At 36.4% G+C, this 23155-nt stretch overlaps 2 protein-coding genes across 4 annotated transcripts in view; both read left to right on the top strand.

Moving 5' to 3' along the window:
• NDUFV2 (NADH:ubiquinone oxidoreductase core subunit V2) overlaps window positions 1–2461 on the top strand; it is a 44389-nt gene extending 41928 nt beyond the window's left edge. The window contains exon 8 of the mRNA XM_045850141.1: window positions 2311–2461. Within this exon, the coding sequence (XP_045706097.1) occupies window positions 2311–2404 (94 nt within the window). The 3' untranslated portion in view covers window positions 2405–2461. The remainder of the gene's footprint in view (window positions 1–2310) is intronic.
• A 3335-nt stretch (window positions 2462–5796) lies between these two features.
• The window catches only part of ANKRD12 (ankyrin repeat domain 12), a 156388-nt gene continuing 139029 nt past the window's right edge, over window positions 5797–23155 (top strand). For 2 of the 3 annotated variants that reach the window (XM_045849634.1, XM_045849632.1), the window contains exon 1: window positions 5798–6137. The gene's annotated coding sequence lies outside the window, so the exon portion shown is untranslated. Of the gene's footprint in view, window positions 6138–23155 lie in introns of all 3 variants that reach the window. The other variant, XM_045849633.1, reaches the window with a different exon arrangement.

Here is a 23155-nt window from a genome sequence, read left to right as displayed (position 1 = left end):
AAGAATGGTATAGGAAACAACAGTCACAGAACTTATATTACAACCCATGAATATGAACTAAGAGGAGGGGAAATGCTGGAGAGTTGGTGGGGGCTGGGCAGAGGCGGGGGATAAAGGGGACAAAAATATTGGGAAAACTATAATAGCAAAATCAATAAAATATACTTAATAAAAAAGAAATGTACACTTGAAACCTATATGATCTTATTAAGCAATGTCACCCCAATAAATTTGATAAAATAAAATAAATAGAACTAACAAAAAATATTGTATAGAAAACCAAGTTTTCTAGACTGCAATCAGGTTAAAATGATGAATGTACAAATAGTGTTGGAATGGCTAAAAAACCAGATTTACCTTTTGTGGTGGTGAGAACAGGTTGTGAGAACAGATAGCATTTTAATCATAAATTAACAGGGAAATTTTATTTTACTTTATTATGTGGAAACCCTAGTGTAAATTGTAGCTGTCAGATGAATGGATAGGGCCAGATCATTGCTGCTGTATTTGTGTTGTGAAGCATGTTTACAGATAAATGAGGGGAAAAATTACGTGACTAGTAAATTAAATGAAGTTTATAGGCTTTCCTAGGAGATTTTACAGCTTTTGTAATATTTTAATGTGCATTTTGTGAATGGTGGGGAAAGGAGAAAGTTTACAGGCAGATATAACAGACCCCTGGAACTCTTTTTTTCTCCCCCAAGTATGTCTTGGGGTTGTCATTTCATGGAACAAACTTTAGGAAGCTGGTCCAGGTTATTCTTAAAATAACTTTCTTATATAAAATTCTATAATCCTGTGAAGAGTTCAGGGAGTGTACATAGTTAATTCTTCCATTTATTGTTCCAGGAACTTTGGTTTTTATAATCTTAAATTGGCCCTTCGTGTTGGGTAAAGAGGGTAGCTGAGCTTAAACCATAAGAGGGAACCTATGAAAGAGGAGAAGAAAGGGTCTTCACAATAAATTAATTTCATTATTTCATTGGCAGTCAAAGAATAGCAGGTATGCCTGTTACTACTTATTTAAAAATTACAAAGCCAAATATTATTTTTTATTGAAGTTGAATGTCACTTTCCCACTTACCCTACAACAATTTCAGGCTCTGACATATAGTACACGCTGTCTGTTTTTTTTATCTGGTTTTTATTGTGACCTATAATGCAAATATGTTAAGTAATTTCTTACTCTAGGCATTCTTTGTTACAATTTTCTACTTTGTTACTTGCATTATATAATGTAATAGCTAGAAATATCTAATAAATGATTATGTGGGTTACTTTCCTGTCCTCTTGGCAAAAAAATCATTTTCTAGGACTCTAAAAAGCAACTTAAAAGATTGATGATGGAATGTGAAGGGCAAAGACAGAGGGCATAAAAAGATGTAAAGTGAACCAATTCTTCAGCTAAAACCTGTAGGAGGAATAAAGCAATTTAACAAAGTTAGGGAATAGGAAGGGTGAAGTCAGAATAGGTGCTGAGCTAGGCTGTTAGACAGGGCAGAGGTTGAGTGATCACCTGGGAAAGTATGTGTGTGGGTGACACAAAACAGAGAAGTTTTTCTCTGTGAATCAACTCTGTGTTGCTTCTCTTCATAGATTCCTATATAAGGACATAGTCTTCTTTTCTTTGTGTCTGTGTTAGAAACCTTGATCTGGTTCCTGTTTTTGGAAAAATGAATATGGTCTTTAAAAACATAAGTACAAATAGGTTTTGTCTTTACTGTTTCTAAGGGACATCTTCCCAAATCTTCCAGTTTCTGTTTACTTTCAAATATAGAATATAAGTGTGTATTCCCTTCTGTTCACTGTGGCAAATTGCAATCTAAATAAAATTCAAATACAAGAATAATAAATGTAGTAGCTGTTTTATTAAAACGCAATTTTAAAAAATGTCTTGTGAGTTGGGTTATTTTCCTGTAGTTAAGCTCTGATCCTTAGGCAGTTGATGAGTCCCCTGAGACTTGGTTTCTGTGTGTGTGAAATAAAGCCAGTGTCACTTGTCTCATGGCATTGTTGAGATTAAATGAGCTAATAAGGTATATACACTGCTCAATAAATGGAAACTAGTTTTAGCATTGTTTTTATAATTATAGTGAGTTTTGATATTCACTATGTCAGTTTTCTTGTTTAAGAAGAGAAAAATCTTGTAGCAGTTGAAATGTTTGTGTTAAATAATCTATGCTACTTCCTGGGGGGAAAATAGTTATTTAACTGGGCTGTTGTAAGGTAACAATTATAATTTCTTTAAGTAAAAATTTATAAATGGTAATCATTAATAGTCAATTTAATGTTACTTGCTTTTCTTTTCAGGAGTGGACGGTTTTCTTGTGAGCCAGCTGGGGGTCTCACCTCTTTGACTGAACCACCCAAAGGACCTGGGTTTGGTGTGCAAGGAGGCCTTTAATTTATATTGGATTGTAAATATGTCACTTGAAAATAAAATATCAATCTTCTATACATACATTTTTAATATTATTTGTTCATTTCAGCCTTTGTACACCTTGGTGGTAACCTAGCAACTTGCACCTCTGTAAGTACCATGTCAAAACATCAGAGCTCCATTTTAAGATCTTCAGCTATCTATGGCTAACTATGAAGACATTATTCCATAATCTAGTTAATAGTAACTCCAATGCCCCTGTTTTCAATTGCCAGGTCATTTTTATCAGTAATACTAAGTTATTGTGCCATAAAAATTGAAATTTCAAATACATTTTGCTTTTCCATCTTTAGCCATAGCCAAGTCTTAAGTTAACATGATCTTTCTATAAACCTTATATATGTCAGTGTACCCTTTAAGTATTTTTATATTTATAGCACTCAATTGTTACTGTATATCCAACTGGTAACTGATATCGCAAGTGGATTATAGGTATAAGTAAGGAGTCAAGATAGTTGTATCTAGATCATTTGAGTCCTTTAAAAAAATTTTGCCCATTTTTCTTGAGAATTCTGTCATATTTAACATTAAAACACTGCTTTTAATGATGGTGCTCTGAATACCTTTTAAAAATACATGACAGGTAAAATTTCATTATAATGATCCAAGATGGTTCCAAACTGTAAGTGAATACAGATTAAAATTTCCTTGAAATTTCTAACAGCAGGAGATGACAACTATATCCTGGCCTATGTGTTTATCACCACTCACTCCCTCATTTCTTCTCAGTTCTTAATGGGGCTGTTTTTTAAAAAGGTATATTTGGAGACAAAATTTACTTATTGCCATTTAATGGCAGAAATAAACCAAGAAACCAATTTTTCATCCTTCCTATTGGCAAAGAATTTAATGCCTATTTGGTGATTGTTTTGTTTTTGAGCTGATACTTAAAGTTACTAGGGGAAAAGCTACTGAATCCTCAGAATTGCTTGCTTTGTAATGAAGGGGCCATTGCTCCAGATAATTCTTAAGAGCACGTGATAATAGTTGTCAGAGTATTCACTGCAAAGACCTTACATCTGTATAGATTAAGTCATATAATAAACTATGTTCTGAGATTATATTTTTCATTTATTACATTCACCTTCCTGAAATAATGGCAGTTTCTTTAAAATGATCTAACTAGACTTACTGTAGTAAAACATGAGTTGTTGATTCTAAAGGTGTGAATATCTAAGATGGAGAGTAAATTTTGCCTAATGGGTTCTAGCTCAGTTATCAAATAACACACGTTTTATGTGTCTTCTAGTAATAACCCTAAGTAAATGTGATGAAATTTAACTTGGGTTAAGAATAATATTTAATGCTTGGGATCCTTGACCTCCTGGTAATGTTAGGAAGACAGACATTTCATCCACTTGCTGAAGATGGATTCTAGGACTTGAACTAATGGAAGACCAGGCTATACAATTAAAAGCCGTGTCAGCAGCATCCTAATCAACTTGCTTGTGGATATAAACTAGTTTTTTTCAGGCTTTTGAGACCTCTATCCATATCTCTAATAAGAATTTATTGATTTATGTATCTGGCTTCACATTGCAAAGGAAATTTACCTTAAGTTTTTTTTGGACCTTTCAAATAAATAGTTGCTGATTTATAACTTGCCACATATAACCTTAATGTGAGCTTCATGAAAAAATTTTTTTTGCAATTTGATTTCCACAAATAACACTTATAGGTAGTGTCCTGTTGAGTGTAGTCAGCACAGTGACTTGGATCATGGTTGCCTGAGTCTTTCATGTATTCAGTGGTTTTAAGAAAGTTGAACATATAGCTATTGCCATAAGCCATAGTTAATTCAAATTCAATATTAGCTACCTTTCAATTTTGGTGTTAGGTACTTAGTACTATACAAATAGCTATTGCCATTGCCATCCATACTAGTCAAGTTCTATGCCAGTTACTTAAATGAGAAACAACTTAATGATTTAAGCAGAGTTAAATTTTTAGTAATTGTTTTTTTCTTTGTCTGTTGTGCCATAAGTATCCGAATCAAATTTAATAGTTTTCCACCTGTGGCTACAAGTTGCTCTCAGTATTATTTTGGACCTATGTTTTAGAGTAGGAAAATAGGGAACTGGAAAACGAAAAAATACTGTTACTTAATGCAGGTTTATGCTTTAATATAGTTACTTGTTGGGATTTAGCTTTCTTTGTCAAGTTTGAAATGTTACATTGTCTGTGGTGACAAAATTTGTAACTGTACTCATTAAGTCACAAGTGGGTTCTGCTGCGTAGAGGCCATTATTAATGATGAGGAAGGTGGTTTCACTCCAATTATAATCCCTTTGGTGGTTAAAATAAGACATGGCACAAATTTTCGAGGATTAAACCTCGATGTAAACAAAGTGTCCAGAAGGTAGTTGGGATAAAATGGTTTCTCTCCAATTACGTAACCCCTTTGATGTTAAATGAAAACATGTACAAATTGTAACAGACTAACCTCAATGTAAACAGAAAGTATTCAGAAGGAAGTGAGGACCCGCTGCTGGGAGATGCAAAATTTTCCTTACGCACTTTTCTCTGGTACCTGCTATGTTCTCTCTGAAATACCAACTTGGATGTTGAAAAAATTCACTTAAATTTGTATTAAAATGTCATTGGAAGATGTGAATGAGAGAGAGCGTTATTATCAAGTCTGTGCTGTCCCTGCCCTAAGTGCACGTTCCAGTTCTTTCCAGACAGCTTCACACACCCATCTGGAGCAAGCGAAAGTATGCAAGAAGCCCGCCCTCTGAGCCACCAGCACACGTAGGGGCCCCTAGGGCTCCCGCACAGGTGCTGCGGCGCAAGCGCCTTGCGGCTCGGGGAAGGGCGGTGTGCTGATCCCCGCCTCTCCGGACGCACCGGAGCCAGCCGGGGGTAGTAGCCACAAGTAGAGCGGTAGACGCTCCTCCTTTGCTTCAAACCGAAGTAGCAGCATCGAGCCTATAAACCCGCCCATCCGTCCCTATAAAAATACTGTGAATACCCCATGCAGACTCTATTTTTCTTCGATACCGCCGCCATTTCCAGAAGTTTGCAGTGCTATCCATTGACCTGATCGCCACAAAAAGCTACTGCAGATTCCGCTGGCCGAGCAGCGTCAGCGACTCCTGTGCTGCTTCCTTGCTCCAATTTCTCCCCTCTAGGGCTGGTGACAGTGGAGGGGAAGCAGTGACAACTGGGTGGGGTGAGGGAGAAGGACAAGCAACTCCGGGTGCAGTTCCGGACTGCACCTCCCCCACCTCCCACTTGGTACCTTCCGACTTCCCCGCCCCGTGGCTGGCGTCGAGCTGAAAGAGAGGCGGAGCGGCGGGGAGGGGCCGGCGGAAGGGGTGGGGCGGTCACGCCGCGTGTCCCGTGCCCGCGGAGTCACGTGGCCGTACCGCAGCCAATTGCCGGGCGACGCTGCCCTGCGAGCTAGGAGGCTGTGGTGAGAGACAGACCGAGACCGGAGATGTTTTTAAGCCCGGCGTCGGTGGTGGTAGTGGCGGTTGCAGCAGCGACGAAGACAACGACAGCGACAGCAATACCTAAGCACGCGTTCAGGGGATAAAGCTTCCTGCGTCGACCGAGCCTCAAGTCCGTGAGGGTGAGGGGGGCGTGGCGACAAAGCCTGGAGGAAGAAGGGGCGCGGTTTCGAGCCCAGTCTCTGGTGCCCAAGAGGAGACCTCTCAGTTCTTCCCTGCTGCCGGCCTTCCCTCCCCAGAACAAGGTAAGGGACGCGACCTGCCCACCTCGTTCCTCTCTGCGCCGCCTAGCCTGGCCTGTGAAGTCGCCCGGCTGACGGTGACAAGCCGTTTGTGGCCCCGGCGCGGGTCCGCCCCGCCTGCCGCCTCCCCTCCAGGAGTGCCGAGGGGCCGCAGCGCAGCTGGCAGCTGCCAAAGGGGTTAGGGGTGCCACGCGGGGCGGGGCTGGGCCGGAGCTGGACTCTCCAAGCCACCGGTCCTCGCTCTCGGTACTGGGCTGCCGCCGTCTCTCGGAACATGGCGGGGCCGGGAGGAGCGTGTGCGTGCGAATGTGCGCGGCGGCCCGAGAGGGCGCCGTCGGCTTGCCGCCGCCCGACCCGGCGGGGCGGGTCGGGGCGGGGGTGGTACGCGCCCAGCTCACCGTGCGCGCTCGCCAGCCTGCCAGCGGAAAGCCTCCGCGGCCCCTCCCTGAGGGAGCATTTGAGGTACTGGGGGTCGGGGAAGAGGTGGATGAAAGAGAGAAGGAAAATTGTCACTCTAATAGTCTCGGGAAGGGAGAGCGGCCACGCTGCAGTCCTGTCTTAAACGCCAGTGTAATCTGTTCTTGTCGCATTGGGCAGTTGGTTCTCTTCATCATTCTTTGAGTGCTTATTCAAATGATGTTCTTAGACCTTTAGAGTACCTCAGGTTCTTAAATCTTATTTTGAGATGTAATATGGAGTGACGTAGCCTGAAGGATCTCAAAGCGTTAAATAAACGGTTGTACAAAGAGGTTACCGAAGCCCAGCTGACAGCTGTTTTAATAACAACAGTAAGAAACAGATTAAGATGGGAAGTTAACACTATTACACCAGTTGAAACCATAAGCAACATTTTAAGCAGTGTAGTCATCGACGTTGTCATTTCCAGTGGACACCCGCGGGTGAAATGGGTTGCAGATCCAGTGATCTGTAACGCTTTGGAATTACTATCGCTAATCCTGAAGGTGGAGTGAAACTGTGTTCTCAACCATCTATATATTTTTTTATTTTAAAAACGTTTATGTGAATTATAAAGGAAGATGAACTAACAAAGTAGCTATTTTTAAAGAAATTGACTGTTTATTAAAAACATATGCTCAAGTAGGCTGTTATAAACGTTGGGCACTGATCTGTGTTAGTTTCTTTAATCATTATAAAAAGGCTTTCCTGGAGATCAGTTAAGAACTGGCAGAACATACGATCTGTTGGTGCCAAGCAGCTTAAAAACAAAAATGAGGTAGTGTCAACTGTATAAGATCAAGTTGCTATGTTAACTAATTATGTTGTTAGGGAATGTCTTTAATTTGGGCTAAATGCAAAAACATTTTAAAATTTGAAATGTTTTCTCAGGAGATTATAGACAAGAAGAGACTACTTAAAAATCTTTGATAGTTCACACAAGCGCTAACTACATTTCTGAAGATCGGCATATGGTTTGACTAAGGTCAAGCAAGCTTAACTATTCAGGGTATGTATTGTATTTTAGGGACAGGCAGGATGTTAAATGAAGTAAAAACTAAGTTAAGAGGTACTCATGTAAGGAAAAGTTAAAAAAAAAGTGATAGGATGCCCTTAATGTTCTTAATCTCTGATTTCCATAGTTGTTGCTAGAATGGTTTTTATGAACAAGTAGAGCTGGGATAGTGGAAATCTCTGGGTGTGTATTTCATGAAGAATATTTGAAGAAAAGTAGAGACAATATATTCAGATAAGGAAGGAACTTAGGGGAATATATGTTGTGCAGTCTCTGCTTTTAGTTCTTTAAGATCAGAAAGGGGTCAAAAGGCTTTTTTTTTGGTGGGGGGTGGGGGGTGGGAGTGCCTAACCAGTGAAATGACTTCAAAAGGACAACATTTTTCATTAAGATACTTTCATATTACTTTTTTCCATATCGAATTGGTTGAAAATGTGGCTGATTATTCCGAGATAGATTGGAGAAATGGTAGTTAGTAAGGATATTTGGAAAACACTTCATTGGAAAAGAGGCTTTTATTCTAAAGAATAAGAAGAATAATAGTAAAAAAATATTAAATTTCTTGGGATAAGTTGATAGCAGTTAAATTTTCTTTAAACTTTTATGTTTTAAAAGCATCATTTCAGTCTAAAAAGAGAATGATTAGTGGTGTTAATTATTTCTGTCATAGTCCATGAGAGGCTTAGACTGCTTTCTGTATATAAACTTGATAATACTGAAGAAACATCTATGACAGGTATGAAGAATTTGTCCAGTAATTGTAATGGGTTGCTTAAGAGCTGTGGACACTCCTTTCTGATTAGGAACTTGTTGCCAAAACTAACATCAACATGTATTTATAAAATGCCTTAGAGTACAGTCCTCAAGATTTATCTTTAGCACTAGCAGGGACATCAAATTATCTAGTCTGTTACCTTCATTTTACAGATGTGAAAATAAAGGCCTAATAAAGTGAAATGACTTAATGATGTCAGCATAACTAGTTAAAACACGCTGTGGTTTGGGGCTAGAGATTTCTTGCTGTGAAGATGCTAATTTACCTCTTCTTTAAGTAGTAGTGGAAAGAACATTAAAATGTAAGTGGAAGCTCTGGGTTTAAATTCTTGAGTTGTCACTTCCTAACTGTGGTTTTAACAAATCACTTTAACTTTCAGAACCTTGCCTTTTTAATCTAAAAAAAAATATTATCCTACATAATTTACAGGGACATTGGAAGGAACAGATGGATTACACATGACTATAAACTTTTATACTTACAAAAAGGGGTGATGTTATTATTATTTTTAATCCTCATCCAAGGATATGTTTATTGATTTTAGAGAAAGTGGTTGGGGGGTGGTAGAGAGAAGCATCAACCTGAGAGAGAAACATGGGATGGTTGCCTCCCATAACTCCCCGGCCGACAACCTTTTGGTGTACAGATGCTCCGACTAACTGAGCCATCAAATGTAAGTGTAATATTGTTTTTAAAACGAATACTGTTCTTTTTTTGTAAAAAGATGTCAGGATCCCTTGGTTTTTGCTTATGCTTAGCTTTAGCTTTGTTTTCAGCACCTGCTGTTTTACAGATTATAACTCCCTGTAGATATATTTTCTGATCCCCACTTAGTTTCTAATCTTAGTAAAGCCTCTTATGGAACATTTTAAAAATTGCAGTTGTTAGAGCCTGACTTCCTCTGGAGAGAATATGAAGTTTCTTCATACAGCATTTAAAAACATTCTCCTATACACTCATGCATGCATAATCCGTTTAGCAGTGGTTTTTTAAAAAGTAATAGTGAAAGTGTCTTAGTTGCAGTGTAATTTTGTCTGTTACTAGTTTCCAGATATGGCAGTAACAGGAGATAATTTTCCTTTATAAACTTAGCTTTGAATAGTTCATGTTAAGGTTATCTTGTAGATCTAAAATACATAGAAATATTGAGACAGTTTTGTTCATTGGCTTCTGTTAATTTTGAAGACCTTTACTTCTAGTGCTTTAAATCAATAATACTGGAAACCATATGTCAATATTTTAGTATTACACATATTATTTGTAAACTTGAAGCTAAAGTTTATGATAAACATGTTGAGCATTTAGAATATGTAACATATCTGTGTTCAAAGTTTAAGTGAAATATTTCAGATAATTTTTATAACCTTGTAAAACAGATACTATTATTATTCTAACATGGCTAAGGAAAATGAGGCTTTGAACATATTTATGTGATGTGTAGATACTCATGGACCTAAAAACGTGACAGATTATGTTCCCTATTTTTAATCACTTCTCTGTGTTCTGTCTCTTAAGAGTTAGCTGATTTTGAAAAGTTTAAGGCAGTGTTCCTTAAATTTAGGAATTCGTGGGGATCAGCTATTCTACCTTATACTTTCTTGGTCAAGAAAGCAAAAAGAAAAGAAAAACAAATACCTTATTAGAATTGTAGAAGATAGGCTAGCAAGCCTATGAGATTACAATATGGTTGTTGGGTTGTTTTCTTTATGTGAGTTGTCAGAAGCAAATTATTCTCAACATCTACTGAAGGACTATAGTTAACATTACAAGAGGCTGTTCTAACAAACTTCACTTTGATATTGATATTGCTGTTTTAAAGAAACATACTTTAATCACAGTGACTGAAGAGCAAGATAATTCATCAAACTCATTTAGGACTTTTATAAAGGAATAGATACAGCAATAATAAACTTGAGTTTGTCCAGATTAGAAGATAGCATCTAAGACTACATTTTTTGATTAGTGAGCCCTTCCAAATTTTTAAGAAATTCAAACTTAAGTTTTTAGAAAATTAAGTTTATACACAGAAATGCTTCCAAATTGACATAAGTGAAAGAGGTAAATTTTGAAGCCACAAGTTATGGGGTAGAAATCATTTACTTTTTTTGGCATTTAAAAATTTTGTCATCTTTGGCCAACCTCTTTAACATTTTTTTATTACAGTAAAATTATTTCAAAATATGTAGTTACTTTTCTGGTTATCAGTTTGTATTTGGGCCATAATTGGGGGAAATATCACAGATATTATTGATCAATACTACCATATTGTTTGAAAGAGTTGTTAGAGCTTTGTAGTTTCTCAGATTTCAGTCTGTTTTTCCTCCTACATGGGAGTTTTTTGATATTTTAACTTCTAATAGAAAACAAAAACTATGTGTGTGTGGCTCTTTTCCTAGAATTAGCTATATTGACTCAGGATAAGATGTTAGCCCTTGCTGATGTGATTCAGTGGATTGAGTGCTGGCCTGGGAACCCAAAGGGTCGCAGGTTCTATTCCCCATCAGGGCTCATGCCTGGTTCTCAGGCCAGATCCCCATTTGGGGGGCGTGTGAGGTATATATCTCACACATCGATGTTTCTCTCCCTCTCTTTCTACCTCCCTTCTCCTCTCTCTAAAAATAAATAAATAAAAATCTTTAAAAATATTTAAAACAAAAAACAAGAACAAGATAGTATATTAAAAATTATAGTGCTTTGTAGTTTATGAAGTACTTTGTACATCTGATTTCCTTTGAATTTCTCAGCTATTCTGAGATCAGCAAATCTGATGTTATTGAACCATGGATAAGATACAGGTTAAAATTCTCTGGAGTAATACTAGACTTTTGAAATTCATTCTTGAAAGAAGCATTAGCAAATCTAAAAGAAGAGGAAAGAAACACTTGTACTTTTATTTTTTCTTCCACCAAAGGCACATTGTACTCCATTTTCTTTTTATTCTATTCTGCTTCTGAAACTTAAGCAGGGTAGAACTAGACACTAAAACCATTCTTTACGATGTGATATTACTAATGAGTGGTGAAGATTAATAATGTTAAAGACAGAAGAGACAATTAAAATTTTACAGAATGTTTTATGCCATAATTTGCACAAAAGTATTACAACTAGGTATAAAGCCTTAGCGTCTATTTTGAAGTTCTATTTTAAAGTTTTGCAACCTCTCAGTTAAAGTAAATCTTCATTACCAGAATTTAATTTTGACTATTTGGAAGTTACTTGGCGATTAAGGAAAAGGACTTTTATTGAGCTTCTTTACTCTAGGTACTGTTAGATACTTTTATATATGTTATTTTAATATGACAGTAGATATCTTACATATCTAGTTATTAAAATATTTCAAAAAGTTGTCACTGTTATATCTCCAACTATAGATATGATTACACAAGAACTAACTTGGAATTTTTAAGTATTATATAAATGTAAGTATTATTTTGAGAGAAATTTTTTCTTAAGATCAGCCCCAATTTATTAGTAGATTTATAGTTCAGTTGCTCACCCGGTACTGGTAATTCAACCCTCAGAAATTATCTCTGCCTTCCAGGACTCATAAAAATGAAGAGGAGTATTCTCTTTAAGCTGCTGTGGAACAGGAAAATAATCCTTATTTATCAAGTTTCTGTTTATCCTCATGTTATTGAAAGTGAACAGGAATATTTGACAGCAAACTGGCTTACTCATTCTTCCTTTCCTTTGTTTTTACCCCTTCGTGACTCCTTCCTCTTTAGGTGCTAGTGCTCTCTTGCTTTTGCAAATAAATGAAAATAAATCCATTACCTATTTATTGTTGGTTAACAATTTAAATTCATGTTATTAAATTTATATTACTTTTAGGTAATATATATGGCATGTAAATTATATTACATGTTAAAGCTTTTATCTTTTGGTATGAATGTGGGTCATTAATGTGGTATGCATGGGGAAGTAATCATTTGCACTTTCTGTTCTGTAAATTGACACTTGATATCCTTTGGTTGTTTTTCTGTCTTAGTTTCTTACTCAAAATTTCTAGAAGTGGCAATCAAGAATTTAAAGAATTTTTAAAACATTTATTAGGGTCTTTAAATTATAAAGTTAATACATGTTTACTGTTAAAATTAAAATTATATAATAAAGGGGTTCTACTTTTGGATATTTTTTTTGGAGTGGGGACAGAAAAAGCAGGTTCTATGGAAAGGAACTGCACAGGGTAACCTTGTGAAGTTTATTTCTATTTTACAGATGAGATTCAGTTTTAAAATGATGACTGTATTGCCTACTTACAGAACTATACATTTGAAGGGGTTGATGATAGTAATAGAAAAGGGCAGGGTAAAATGATTGATTATTTTTGAGCCTTTGGGGGGAGGAAAAATTTATTTGTATTATGGATTTTTACAAAGAGTGAAAACTCTTGAATGATCCAGTCTGACTTTGTGTGATAGATTATCTCTGGATGTTGAATTTGAAGCTAACTGGAATTTTTATCTTTTTACTTCTGAATTTTCAAGTTTTGCCACAGTGGATAAGTGTTATGGATATAATAAAGAAGATATTAAACATTTCATAATTAGTTAACAGATTTTAATTGCTTCTATGAACAGCACTCCAGTTAGCATTTTTGAGGTAGGTATGTGGGACAATATAGTAAAGACAATGTTATAGACTGTCTTTTTAGGTGTTTCAACTCAGTGAACAAAACATAGACATGTGAAATAAGACAACATTATTATTCTTTAATTGTTCAGATTTCTAGTTGGTTTGGAAAGGAACATTGTAAGCCCTGCAAGGACATGGATCATGTCTGTTTTGTTCACTGTTGCAACCCAATTCCATCACACTGTAAAAGGTCTGTGTATTGAATGACCGAGAATGTCAATGACAGGAGAATGGTCTGACTGGCATAAAAAGGATGGACTTAGGAGTAAGGGAGAAAAGATGGGTAGCATATGAGAAAGGCTATGATTATTAGGATAAGGGGCATAATAAATATGAATTTCCAAAATGCGGAGTTATGTAACACTATATTTTAAAGGAAATAATTCTAGATGTTGTATGGAATTCAGTTAGGAGGCAAGATCATTGAAAAGGTTCTTAGATTATAAGGTGTATTAGGTCCCAATGCTGAACACATATCTGAAAAAAGACATTATCTTCTTGTATGTCTTTAGCAGAAAGATAATTACTTAAAGATCCATAATTAGGGAGAGATTCTGTAAACACTGAAATTATATTGCAGATTCTTTAGTAAATCTATAGTCAGGAGAAAGGACCTATAGCTTTCAGGCTGTGAAACAGGTCGGTCCAAAAAAGACTAAGAATCAGTGACTTGGAAATTTATTTTCAATTTTTGATGTAGAACTATTCCATTCTTAAATAGTCCCAAACTTAGGTTTTTAGGCATTATCTTTTATACTATATTTCCTTTAATAGATAAAGCTGTTTAATATTGGTCCTATCACTGGGATTTACCTTTTTTTCCAGTTCATAACATTCGCGTGATTATATATTAGGATGTGTTTTATTTTAAAAGTAAAACCAAATAATGCTCATATTCTTTCCCATTGGAGTTGGAAATTTCACAGCACCACCCTTTTCTTGTTACTTTTTCACAACTATTAGAATACAGTGAAGTAACTCTGTGCTGGTCCCTTATTACCATATTTCTCTTTATTCTCCTCAGCATTCTTCGGCAAGAAACAGTTTATAATTCTAAATTGCCCTGGTCCAAAGAGCTACTGAATATGCATACTGCTACCTTCAGCCAGTTTAGAAGTGTGTGTGTGTGTGTGTGTGTGTGTGTGTGTTTAAATGCCGTGATACATGCAGTTATCCTGAATTCTTGTGTGTAATATAGTAGCTTTATGTTGGAAAGTGAGAGCGATACTGAAAAAGTGAGGTAGCAGATCAGGACTTAAATAAAGTCCAAACAATTCAACTCTGGTGTGAAGTCATGTGCAAGCCACAATTTGGGTTATAATTGAAGTAGTGTTATAACCAAAACTATTGTTGGGTCTGAGTGGGAATGGTATGGTGTGGTATACAGATTATAAATAATACATTAGTATTGCTCTGTCATAGAGGAATGATTTCAGCTACCTCATAACTTCATTAAGAGTTTGGGTATAGATAAAGGTGTTTTTCAGGAACATGGGCTTATATTGCAAAAGCAGTGATTATGATAAACTATTCCGGCTTTTTATATGGTGATCTTTATCCCAAATCTCTTATATTAACATGTGCCAGTATTAAAACTATGCCCAATTATGTAAGCAATTAAAAGTCCTTTCCACCCTGGTGATCAGTGGGGTAACATGTCACATCCAGATTGCCCTCACGTCCTAAAAGTCCTGTCCTTATATCTAAGGCTAACCTACGTGCTGATCATTTTTTAATGAAAGCAGTAAAAGTAAGTTAGGACATTATTTGACATTAAATTATGAGTAGTACTTAGAATGGCACCTGAGGTATATGTTGAAAGATCAACTGCTTGTCTTTTGAGGACAGGGGAGGAAGCAAAGTTACAATATCAAAACCTTTTTATTTTGAAATATTTCACATAATTTAAAAGGTATAGAAAACAGCAAAATGAGGGTACCTATCAGCAGTTAATAATTAAACATTAGAAATTCAGCCCTGGCTGGTGTGGCTTGGTTAGTTGGAATGTTATCCCTTGGACCGAAAGTTTTGGGGGGTTTGATTCCAGGTGAGGGGTCATACCTAGGTTGTGCATTTTGTCCAAGGTCTGGAAGCATATGAGAGCCGATGTGTCTGTCTCTTTCTGTCTAAATGAAAAAATGTCTTCCACAGAGGATAAGAAAAATTACAAATTCAACTGAAACCCCCTATATTCCTTTCCTTCATCGGTTTCCTAACTCCCCCAGGGGGATTCCTGTCTTCCTGTCTTCCTGTCTTTGCATAAACTTTTTTTCCAATAGTGGCTTTTCCCTTTCTCTAGACCTCTGTAAGTTTGTTTCTTTCTTCAAAATTTACCTCAATGATGCTTTCATTTTTAACTGTGTATATTGTACATAACGGTAACAGCAGTCTGACTTAGGGGAAGTTGAAAATTAAGATTGTATATATGAGGTAGAAATCTCCTTTAGTATCCAGGCAAAGGAAAGTCACACTAAAACATTGCATAGTGCAGAAGAGAATTTATATAGGATAGATGTAAGATTAACCTAATGAAATAATTATTTTAGAAAGATTAGTCTGGTAGCAGCACTGTGTGGAGCAGTGGGTCTGAAAGGAAATGGAGAAATGCTAACTCATTTTGACTGATCTTTTCTCCTGATTACCCTATATTAATGAGATTTTATTTGGTCTCCATACACTTTGCCATTTTGAAAGAAGAGAAAGGACCTGGTGGCAGAATACTTAATTATGGTGTTTCTAGTTTTCAGGATTTGGGAGATTACTCCTGACCCCTTTTAAAATCTGTTGACTGCTTAGTGCATGTGTAGTGGATCTTAGATTTTTGCCTTCAGGATTGGTCATTTTTTCAGCTCCCAACACCAGGGATGCAAGCAAAGCTGCCTACCCATTTTCTCTGAGCTGTTGCAGCCCTCTGCTGGTCTATGGAAGATGCACAGTGTAGAACCTTGAAGAACTAGGAGAAAATCAGTAAACTCAGCAACTCGTTTTTAGAATCTTAGAACCTTAGAAGACATTTATGTCAGCTGTCCCAATTGCAGATGAATATTTTATACATCTATCTTAACAATTATATAAATAAATGTAGGTATTAATAGAGGTATATATTAAATACCCTGGGCAAATAGATCGCCGTGAACACAATTGCCTATATTACGTAATTTCTTTTAAAACTCTAAATGTCATTAGAATGTGGTCTTTTGTGTTCCAGTTGTTTGACAGTGTCAAAAAAAATCTTTTGACCACTAATCTCTTTTGTTAACATTAACTAATGAAGTAATGAGGATTTAATTTTTTTTTAAATTTGAGGTATTGTTTAGTTATTACTATTAGAAGATAAATACAACAATTAAATGCAAATTGCTTCTTTTAAGTGATTTTCAAAGCATTTTTTTTGTTGTTGTTGCTGGAGCCAGAAATTTGGGTATTACTCTAGCCTCCTTGCTTATTTGCTACTATTTCTTTCTGCCTTACAGTCTGGTTATTATACTTTGCGTGGTCTTCTCTCTCATCTACTGCTAATTCCTCTTTAGTTTGCTTTTCAAAGTTTCAGCAGGGGCATCTTTCTACTCAAATTATGTTACTACTTTTTTTTTTTTAAAGCCTTGCTTGTTTTTCATCAAGGTCAAACAACATGATGACAAGGTGCTCCATGATGTGACCCCTTGCTAATTTTGTTTTCTGCTGCACTGTTTTTCAATTTTTGCTATCCCTTCAATGTGGCCTGCTTTCTTGTGGGGTTTGTGTGTTCACACCTGTGCTCATGCTTTTTCTTCTGCAGCCTCATCTATATCTGTTCCATCTATGTCTACCTGCCTCACAGTCATCCTTAAGACTGTTTCAGTATTAACCTCTTCTGGAAATGTCCCAACCGTAGCCCTGATATACAGCATCCGAATTGGGTGGTCCCTTTGTGCTAGTACTATCATATTTCTGTAGCATTTATTATTGCATATAGTAATTAACTTGTCTTTTGCTGCTTAAAAACTGTAAATTCCCTTTAAGCTAGAATTGTGTCCTGTTTATCTTTAGTTCTATTGCTTGGCATAAAATGCTTAGTAAATGTTAAATGGTTGAATAATTACGTGAGCAAACTGGGGTTTGATAGCTAAAGGAAATTCCTAATATTAAATATTTTAACAATTCATTTTTTTGAAGTTAGGAGAATCAGTTCCTCTAGATCAATGCTTATTTGATAATATGTTTATATTAAGGAAAGAGAGGAAGAGATAAAGAATTGTGAATTTTAGAGCTGGAGTGGACTTCTTTTTTTTTTTTTTTTTAAGATTTTATTTATTTATTTTTAGAGAGGGAAGGGGCGGGGGAGAGAGAGAAATATCAATGTGTGGTTGCTCCGGGTCATGGCCTGCAACCCAGGCATGTGGCCTGACTGGGAATTAAACCTGCGACACTTTGGTTCGCAGCCCGCGCTCAATCCACTGAGCTACACCAGCCAGGGCTTGGACTTCATTTTAAAACGAAGAAACTGAAACCTAAAGAGTTTATTAGAAAGAGTTATAAGAACTCAGGTGTTCCAGTTCATTTTTTATTTTGCTGAATTCTGCCTAATATATTTTGCCTTAGACTTGGCTAGGTTTATTAGATATTGGTTGTTTATATATATTTCAAGCAGTTGAGCTATTTAACTATTACTCTATTTTATATCATAGCTTTACCTTTGTGAAATTTTGAAGGTGATAAGCTCATATAACCAAACCAAGTTAACCATTTATAGTGTGTTTACTTTGTATAGTCTTCTGAATTATCTGCCATGCTCAGATTTCTAAAATGTATTTTAGCAACCCCAATCCAGAGTGCAGCCTGTCTTTATTGTATTGAACCTCTGTTCTGAATATTTGCTTCCTTTTCTATTCTGGTGGTTGGGTTTAAAAACATAAAACACCTTTTTACCTCCTTTGCTTTACCTCTGTCTGAAGCAGTTTCTCACTTGCCATCTTATTATTCTTTCCCCTTGGCTTCTACCCAGAGAATTGTAGTCCTCCAGAGCAAATCAAGTGTAAGTCAACCTATTATTATTTTTAACTTTTTATTTGAAGATTATACAATGCATGTTCATTAAAAAAGTTAATATAGGATTATATAAAATAAACCGTAAGTATTCTTTAAGAGTGTTTAAGGATATTGTTGAGGACAGTTTATTTTAAAGGATGTGGGTGCTTGTCTTCATCCTTGGCATGCGTTGGTTAAATTTGTGATTTTATGATACTATTGTGTTGACCAAAAGTTTTGTTGTTTTTTTCTTTTTTCTATAAGATGGCTCTAGTGGTGCTTAGTTGTCTTTAACTTCATTCAAAACTATTTCATAAGATTGTATTTCATAAGATTGTATTGTGACAGCTGTCATATCAGTGTGCATTTAAAAAACTTACTAAATTGGTGAATTTTTGTGCAGTCCTTTAAATATTGAAGATGGAAGAAAATATGCAACATTTTTGCACATTATTCTTTATTATTTCAAGACAGGTAACAACTGAAATACAAAAGAAAAGATTTGGGCAGTGTATGGAGAAGATGCTGTGACTGATCAAACATGTCAAAAATGGTTCACGAAGTTTTGTACTGGACATTTCTCATAAAACAATGCTCCATGGCTAGGTAGAACAGTTGAAGTTGATAGCAATCAAATACAGACATTAATTGAGAACAATCAATGTTATATCATGTGAGAGATAGCTGGCATCCTCAAAATACCCAACTGAGTGAAGTTACTAGTGAAAATGAAAAGTGTGTCTTTTATTTTACATAAAAAACTAAATGGACTTTTGGCCAACCAAATAATTCCTTGGTCTGGAATTACAACCATCATATTCTTATGAGGAAAATGTTACGGAATTGCTGACAGAAAATATTGTGGTGAAATCAACCATTGCTTACTTGGGAAGGTATAATAAAGAAAGCATGATCCTTTTTCATAGTCCAAATGAAAAATCTTGAATGGTTTAAGTAGTTAATATCCAATCTTGAATGGTTTAAGTAGTTAATATCCCAGAAGCATGGCCTTTTATTTTGAGGCCTTTCCCATTTTATTTTTTTACTGATTTGAGAGAGAGAGAAACATCAATTTTGTTGCTCTACTCATTTATACATTCATTGGTTGACTCCTATGTGTGTCCTGACTAGGTATTGTACACACAACGCTGGCACATTGGGACGATGCTTGAACTAATCAACTGAGCTATCTTACCAGGGCCTCTCCATTATATTGTAAAACTACTTTAAAATATGAAGATCCCTGCCCAGGTATCTCAGTTGGTTGGAACATTGTACTGTGCACCATAAGGTTGCAGGTTCAGTTATTGATCGGGGCTCAGTGTTTGTCTCTCACATCAATATTTGTCTCTTCCTCTCTCTCTAAAATTCAAGCATTTTTGGGTGAAAATTGAAAATAAAACAGGAAATTAAGCCGTTTGGTGTTTGTTTAACTAGGAAACACTTAGTATTTATTTTGATTTATTCTTTATTCTAATGGTTTATTCTTTTTTGCCTGGGGGAAACAGTAGTAAGGATGTCATAATTGTTTAATCATTTAAGTTACCATTTTTTTTGTTTTGTTTTGTTTTTAAATTAATCTTTGATTAAAAAAAGATTTTATTTGTTTATTTTTAGGGGGGAAAGGGGAGGGGAAAAGAGAGGGAGATAAACAATGATGTGCGAAGGTTGTATTGATCTGTTGCCTCTCGTACACCCCCAGATAGGGACCTGGCCCACAACCCAAGTGTGTGTCCTGACTGGGAATCAAACTGGTGACGTTTTGGTTTGTAGGCCAGCACTCAGTCCACTGAGCCACACCAGCCTAAGCTAAGCTGTCATTTTTACATGCATAGAAAGAAAGAATTTGGAGTGAAATTTTTTAAACCTCTTATTCTGGAATCAGAATTAGAAGGATAAGAGATCTTCAGTGTCATCTAGCCTAACTTTACTTTTAAGAGGAAATGGAAATACTGAGAAGTGATGAAGGTTAACCAAAAAGTCAGTGGTATATGTCAGAATAGAATAATTCTGTTCTATTAATAACCAGTTATTTTATAGTAACTCATAAGGATCATTGAATTTTGTTGCTGTGATTTGATCCTTTATTAGTTGCCTGTATTCTCAACAATTTTGGAGAATGCATTTTTACTCTCACAGCAGCTGCAGCTGAATGAAAGCTGATACAGGGAAAATGTTAGGAATTCCCATTCCATCCTTATGGTTTTGCCTTTACTTTCTTTAAGTAGAATGTATAATTGGTAAGTTTATAGGGCAGTATTTGAATTTCTTTATTATATGCACCAAGAACTGTGCTAAGACATCATTTTAGTTCTCATATCCTTAATACCTGCGCTTTATAATTTCAGGTGAAGAAATTAACTTGGACTTTGTTTTCAGATGTATTTAATCTAAAGTGCATGTTCTGGGGACTTCTGGACAAAATGGCAGACTGAGTGAGCTCCTTTTTTCAAATATGTAGAAATGATAGATAAAAATAAAACATTTTAAAAATACACAGCTGAGCTTCAGAGCCTGAAAGATGAACCTGCAGGTGCCATTTTTTAGATAAGAAAAACTAAATCATAATAGTAAACAGAAATTGAAGCCCTCTCCTTAAAGGAAAATAGATACTGCTTAGTGAGCTTTGATGCAGTATTGGAATCTATAGGCCCAGGAATGTCAGGGAGCTAAGCCTAGACCAGGAAGGATCTGAACTATTCATGAATAGGGCCTTAAAAAAAAAAAGTAGTTCATCTACCAATCTGTGTTTATATTTCTTTTTTTTTTTTAAGATTTTATTTATTTTTTAGAGAGGGAAGGGAGGGAGAAAGAGAGGGAAACATCAATGTGCGGTTGCTGGGGGTCATGGCCTGCAGCCCAGGAATATACCCTGATTGGGAATCGAACCTGCGACACTTTGGTTCGCAGCCCGTGCTCAATCCACTGAGCTACACCAGCCAGGGCCTATATTTCCTGATATAACTTTTTCCTATCCTTTTATTTTCAATCTTTTAATATCTTTTTGTGCTCTCTTTTACAAAGTATGTTGAATTTATTTTTATCCTGCTTAAACACTCTTATATTTTGATTGACTTCAATCCACCTTAATTTATTATAATAACATATATTAGAATATTGATATTCTGTTTGCTATCCATAGTCAGTTTATTAATTTTAAGTATATGTGTGTGTATATACATATTTATGTACTGAATTTTTTGGACTGTAAGATGCACCAGGCCATAAGACGTGCCTAGGTTCTAGAGTAGGAAAATAGGGAAAAAATTTTTGAGCAAAAAATGTGGTAAGATATTTAATAACATAAATAACATAGGCTGCTGCCCCCCAACAGTGAGCCAGGTAAGCTACATTCGAACTCTAAGATGCACCCCCTTTCCTCCCAAATTTGGGGGGGTGTAGTCCGAAAAAATATGGTATATGCTTTTGCGTATATACATACTAGGTCTGTCCAGAAAGTATTCAGCCATGCACTATGAAAAAGAGAGACATTTATAAAGAAGATACAAGATACATTATACATAGGACAATGACACCTCAGTCCCCTTCAAAGTGGGCCCATTTGGACCTCACACAGTTCTCCCAGTTGCCATCAGCTGACCTGCAGTATTTTTCTGAATCTCACTGATGCACTGAAATCTCTTTCCTTTCAAAGGTGATTTTAGTTTTGGGAAAAGCCAGAAGTCACAGGCTGCCAAATCTGACCTGTAGGGGACCTGAGTAACCTGGATGATTTGATGTTTCACCAAAAAACAATGCAAGAGATGTGATGCATGAGTGGGTGCATTGTTGTGATGAATCTGTAGATCACCAGTTGCCCATAGCTGCAGCTATTTTCATTGTGTTACATCTCTCAACCTATGAAGAACATTCAGTGTAGTGCTCCTTATTTATTGTTTGGCCTGGAGGGGTATACTCATGATGGACAACACCTTTCCAATCAAAAACACCGTTTACATTTTTTTTCCTATTTAAGAGATTCCACCATTTTATTTTTTCCTCTTTTTTTTTATTGTTGTTCAAGTACAGTTGTATCCATTTTACCCCCACTAATCGCCCCACCCCAGCCATCCCTACCTCTCACCCTCAATCCTAACCCCTTTTGGCTTAGTCCATCTGTGCTTTATACAATTTCCTTGATGACCCTGCCCCCTTTTCCCCCCCATTATCCTCTTACAGCTCCCCTCTGGTTACTTCTTAATTTCAGTTTCTTCTTAATTTCAGTGTCTCTAATTATATTTTGCTTTATTGTTTGTTTGGTTGATTAGGTTGATAGGTGAGATCATACAGTGTTTGTCTTTCACTGCCTGGCTTATTTCATCAGCATAATGCTCTCCAGATCCATCCATGCTATCGCAAGGTTAAGAGCTCCTTTTTTCTTTCTGCTGTGAAGTATTCATTGTGTAAATGTACCATAGTTTGTTGATCAGCTCATTTACTGATGTGCAGTTAGGTTGTTTCCAATGCTTGGCTATTGTAAATTGTGCTGCTATGAACATTTGGGGTGCATAGGTTCTTTTGGATTGGTGTTTCAACATTCTTAGGTATAATTCCAGCAGTGAAATTGCCAGGTCAAAAGGCAGTTCCATTTTTAGTTTTCTGAGGAAATTCCATACTGTTGTCCACAGTGGCTATACCAGTCTGCATTCCTGCCAGCAGTGCACTAGGGTTTCCTTTTCTCCACAACCTCTCCAACACTTGTTGTTTGTTGATTTGGTTATGATGTCCATTCTGACCAGTGTGAAGTGGTATCTCATTGTGGTTTTAATTTGCAGCTCTCTGATGGCTAGTGATGCTGAGCATCTTTTCATGTGTCTCTGAATCCTCTGTATGTCCTCCTTGGAGAAGTGTCTGTTCAGATCCTTTGCCCATTTTTTAATGGAGTTGTTCGCCTTCATGGAGTGGAGTTGTGTGAGTTTTTTGTATATTTTAGAGATCAAACCCTTGTCCAAGATATCATTAGAAAATATATTTTCCCATACAGCTGGTTCCCTTTTCATTTTGCTGATGCTTTCTTTAGCTGTGCAGAAACTTTTTATTTTGATGAGGTCCCATTTGTTTATTCTTTCATGTCCCTTGCTGTAGGGGACGTATTGGTGAAAATATTGCTGCATGGAATATCTGAGATTTTCC

This window comes from Phyllostomus hastatus, unplaced genomic scaffold (assembly GCF_019186645.2).
Source record: "Phyllostomus hastatus isolate PE091 unplaced genomic scaffold, TTU_PhHast_1.1 phas_contig_80, whole genome shotgun sequence".
Lineage (NCBI taxonomy): Eukaryota > Metazoa > Chordata > Mammalia > Chiroptera > Phyllostomidae > Phyllostomus > Phyllostomus hastatus.
Note: the sequence above shows the minus strand (reverse complement) of the source record. Positions and strands in the feature narration are given on the sequence as shown.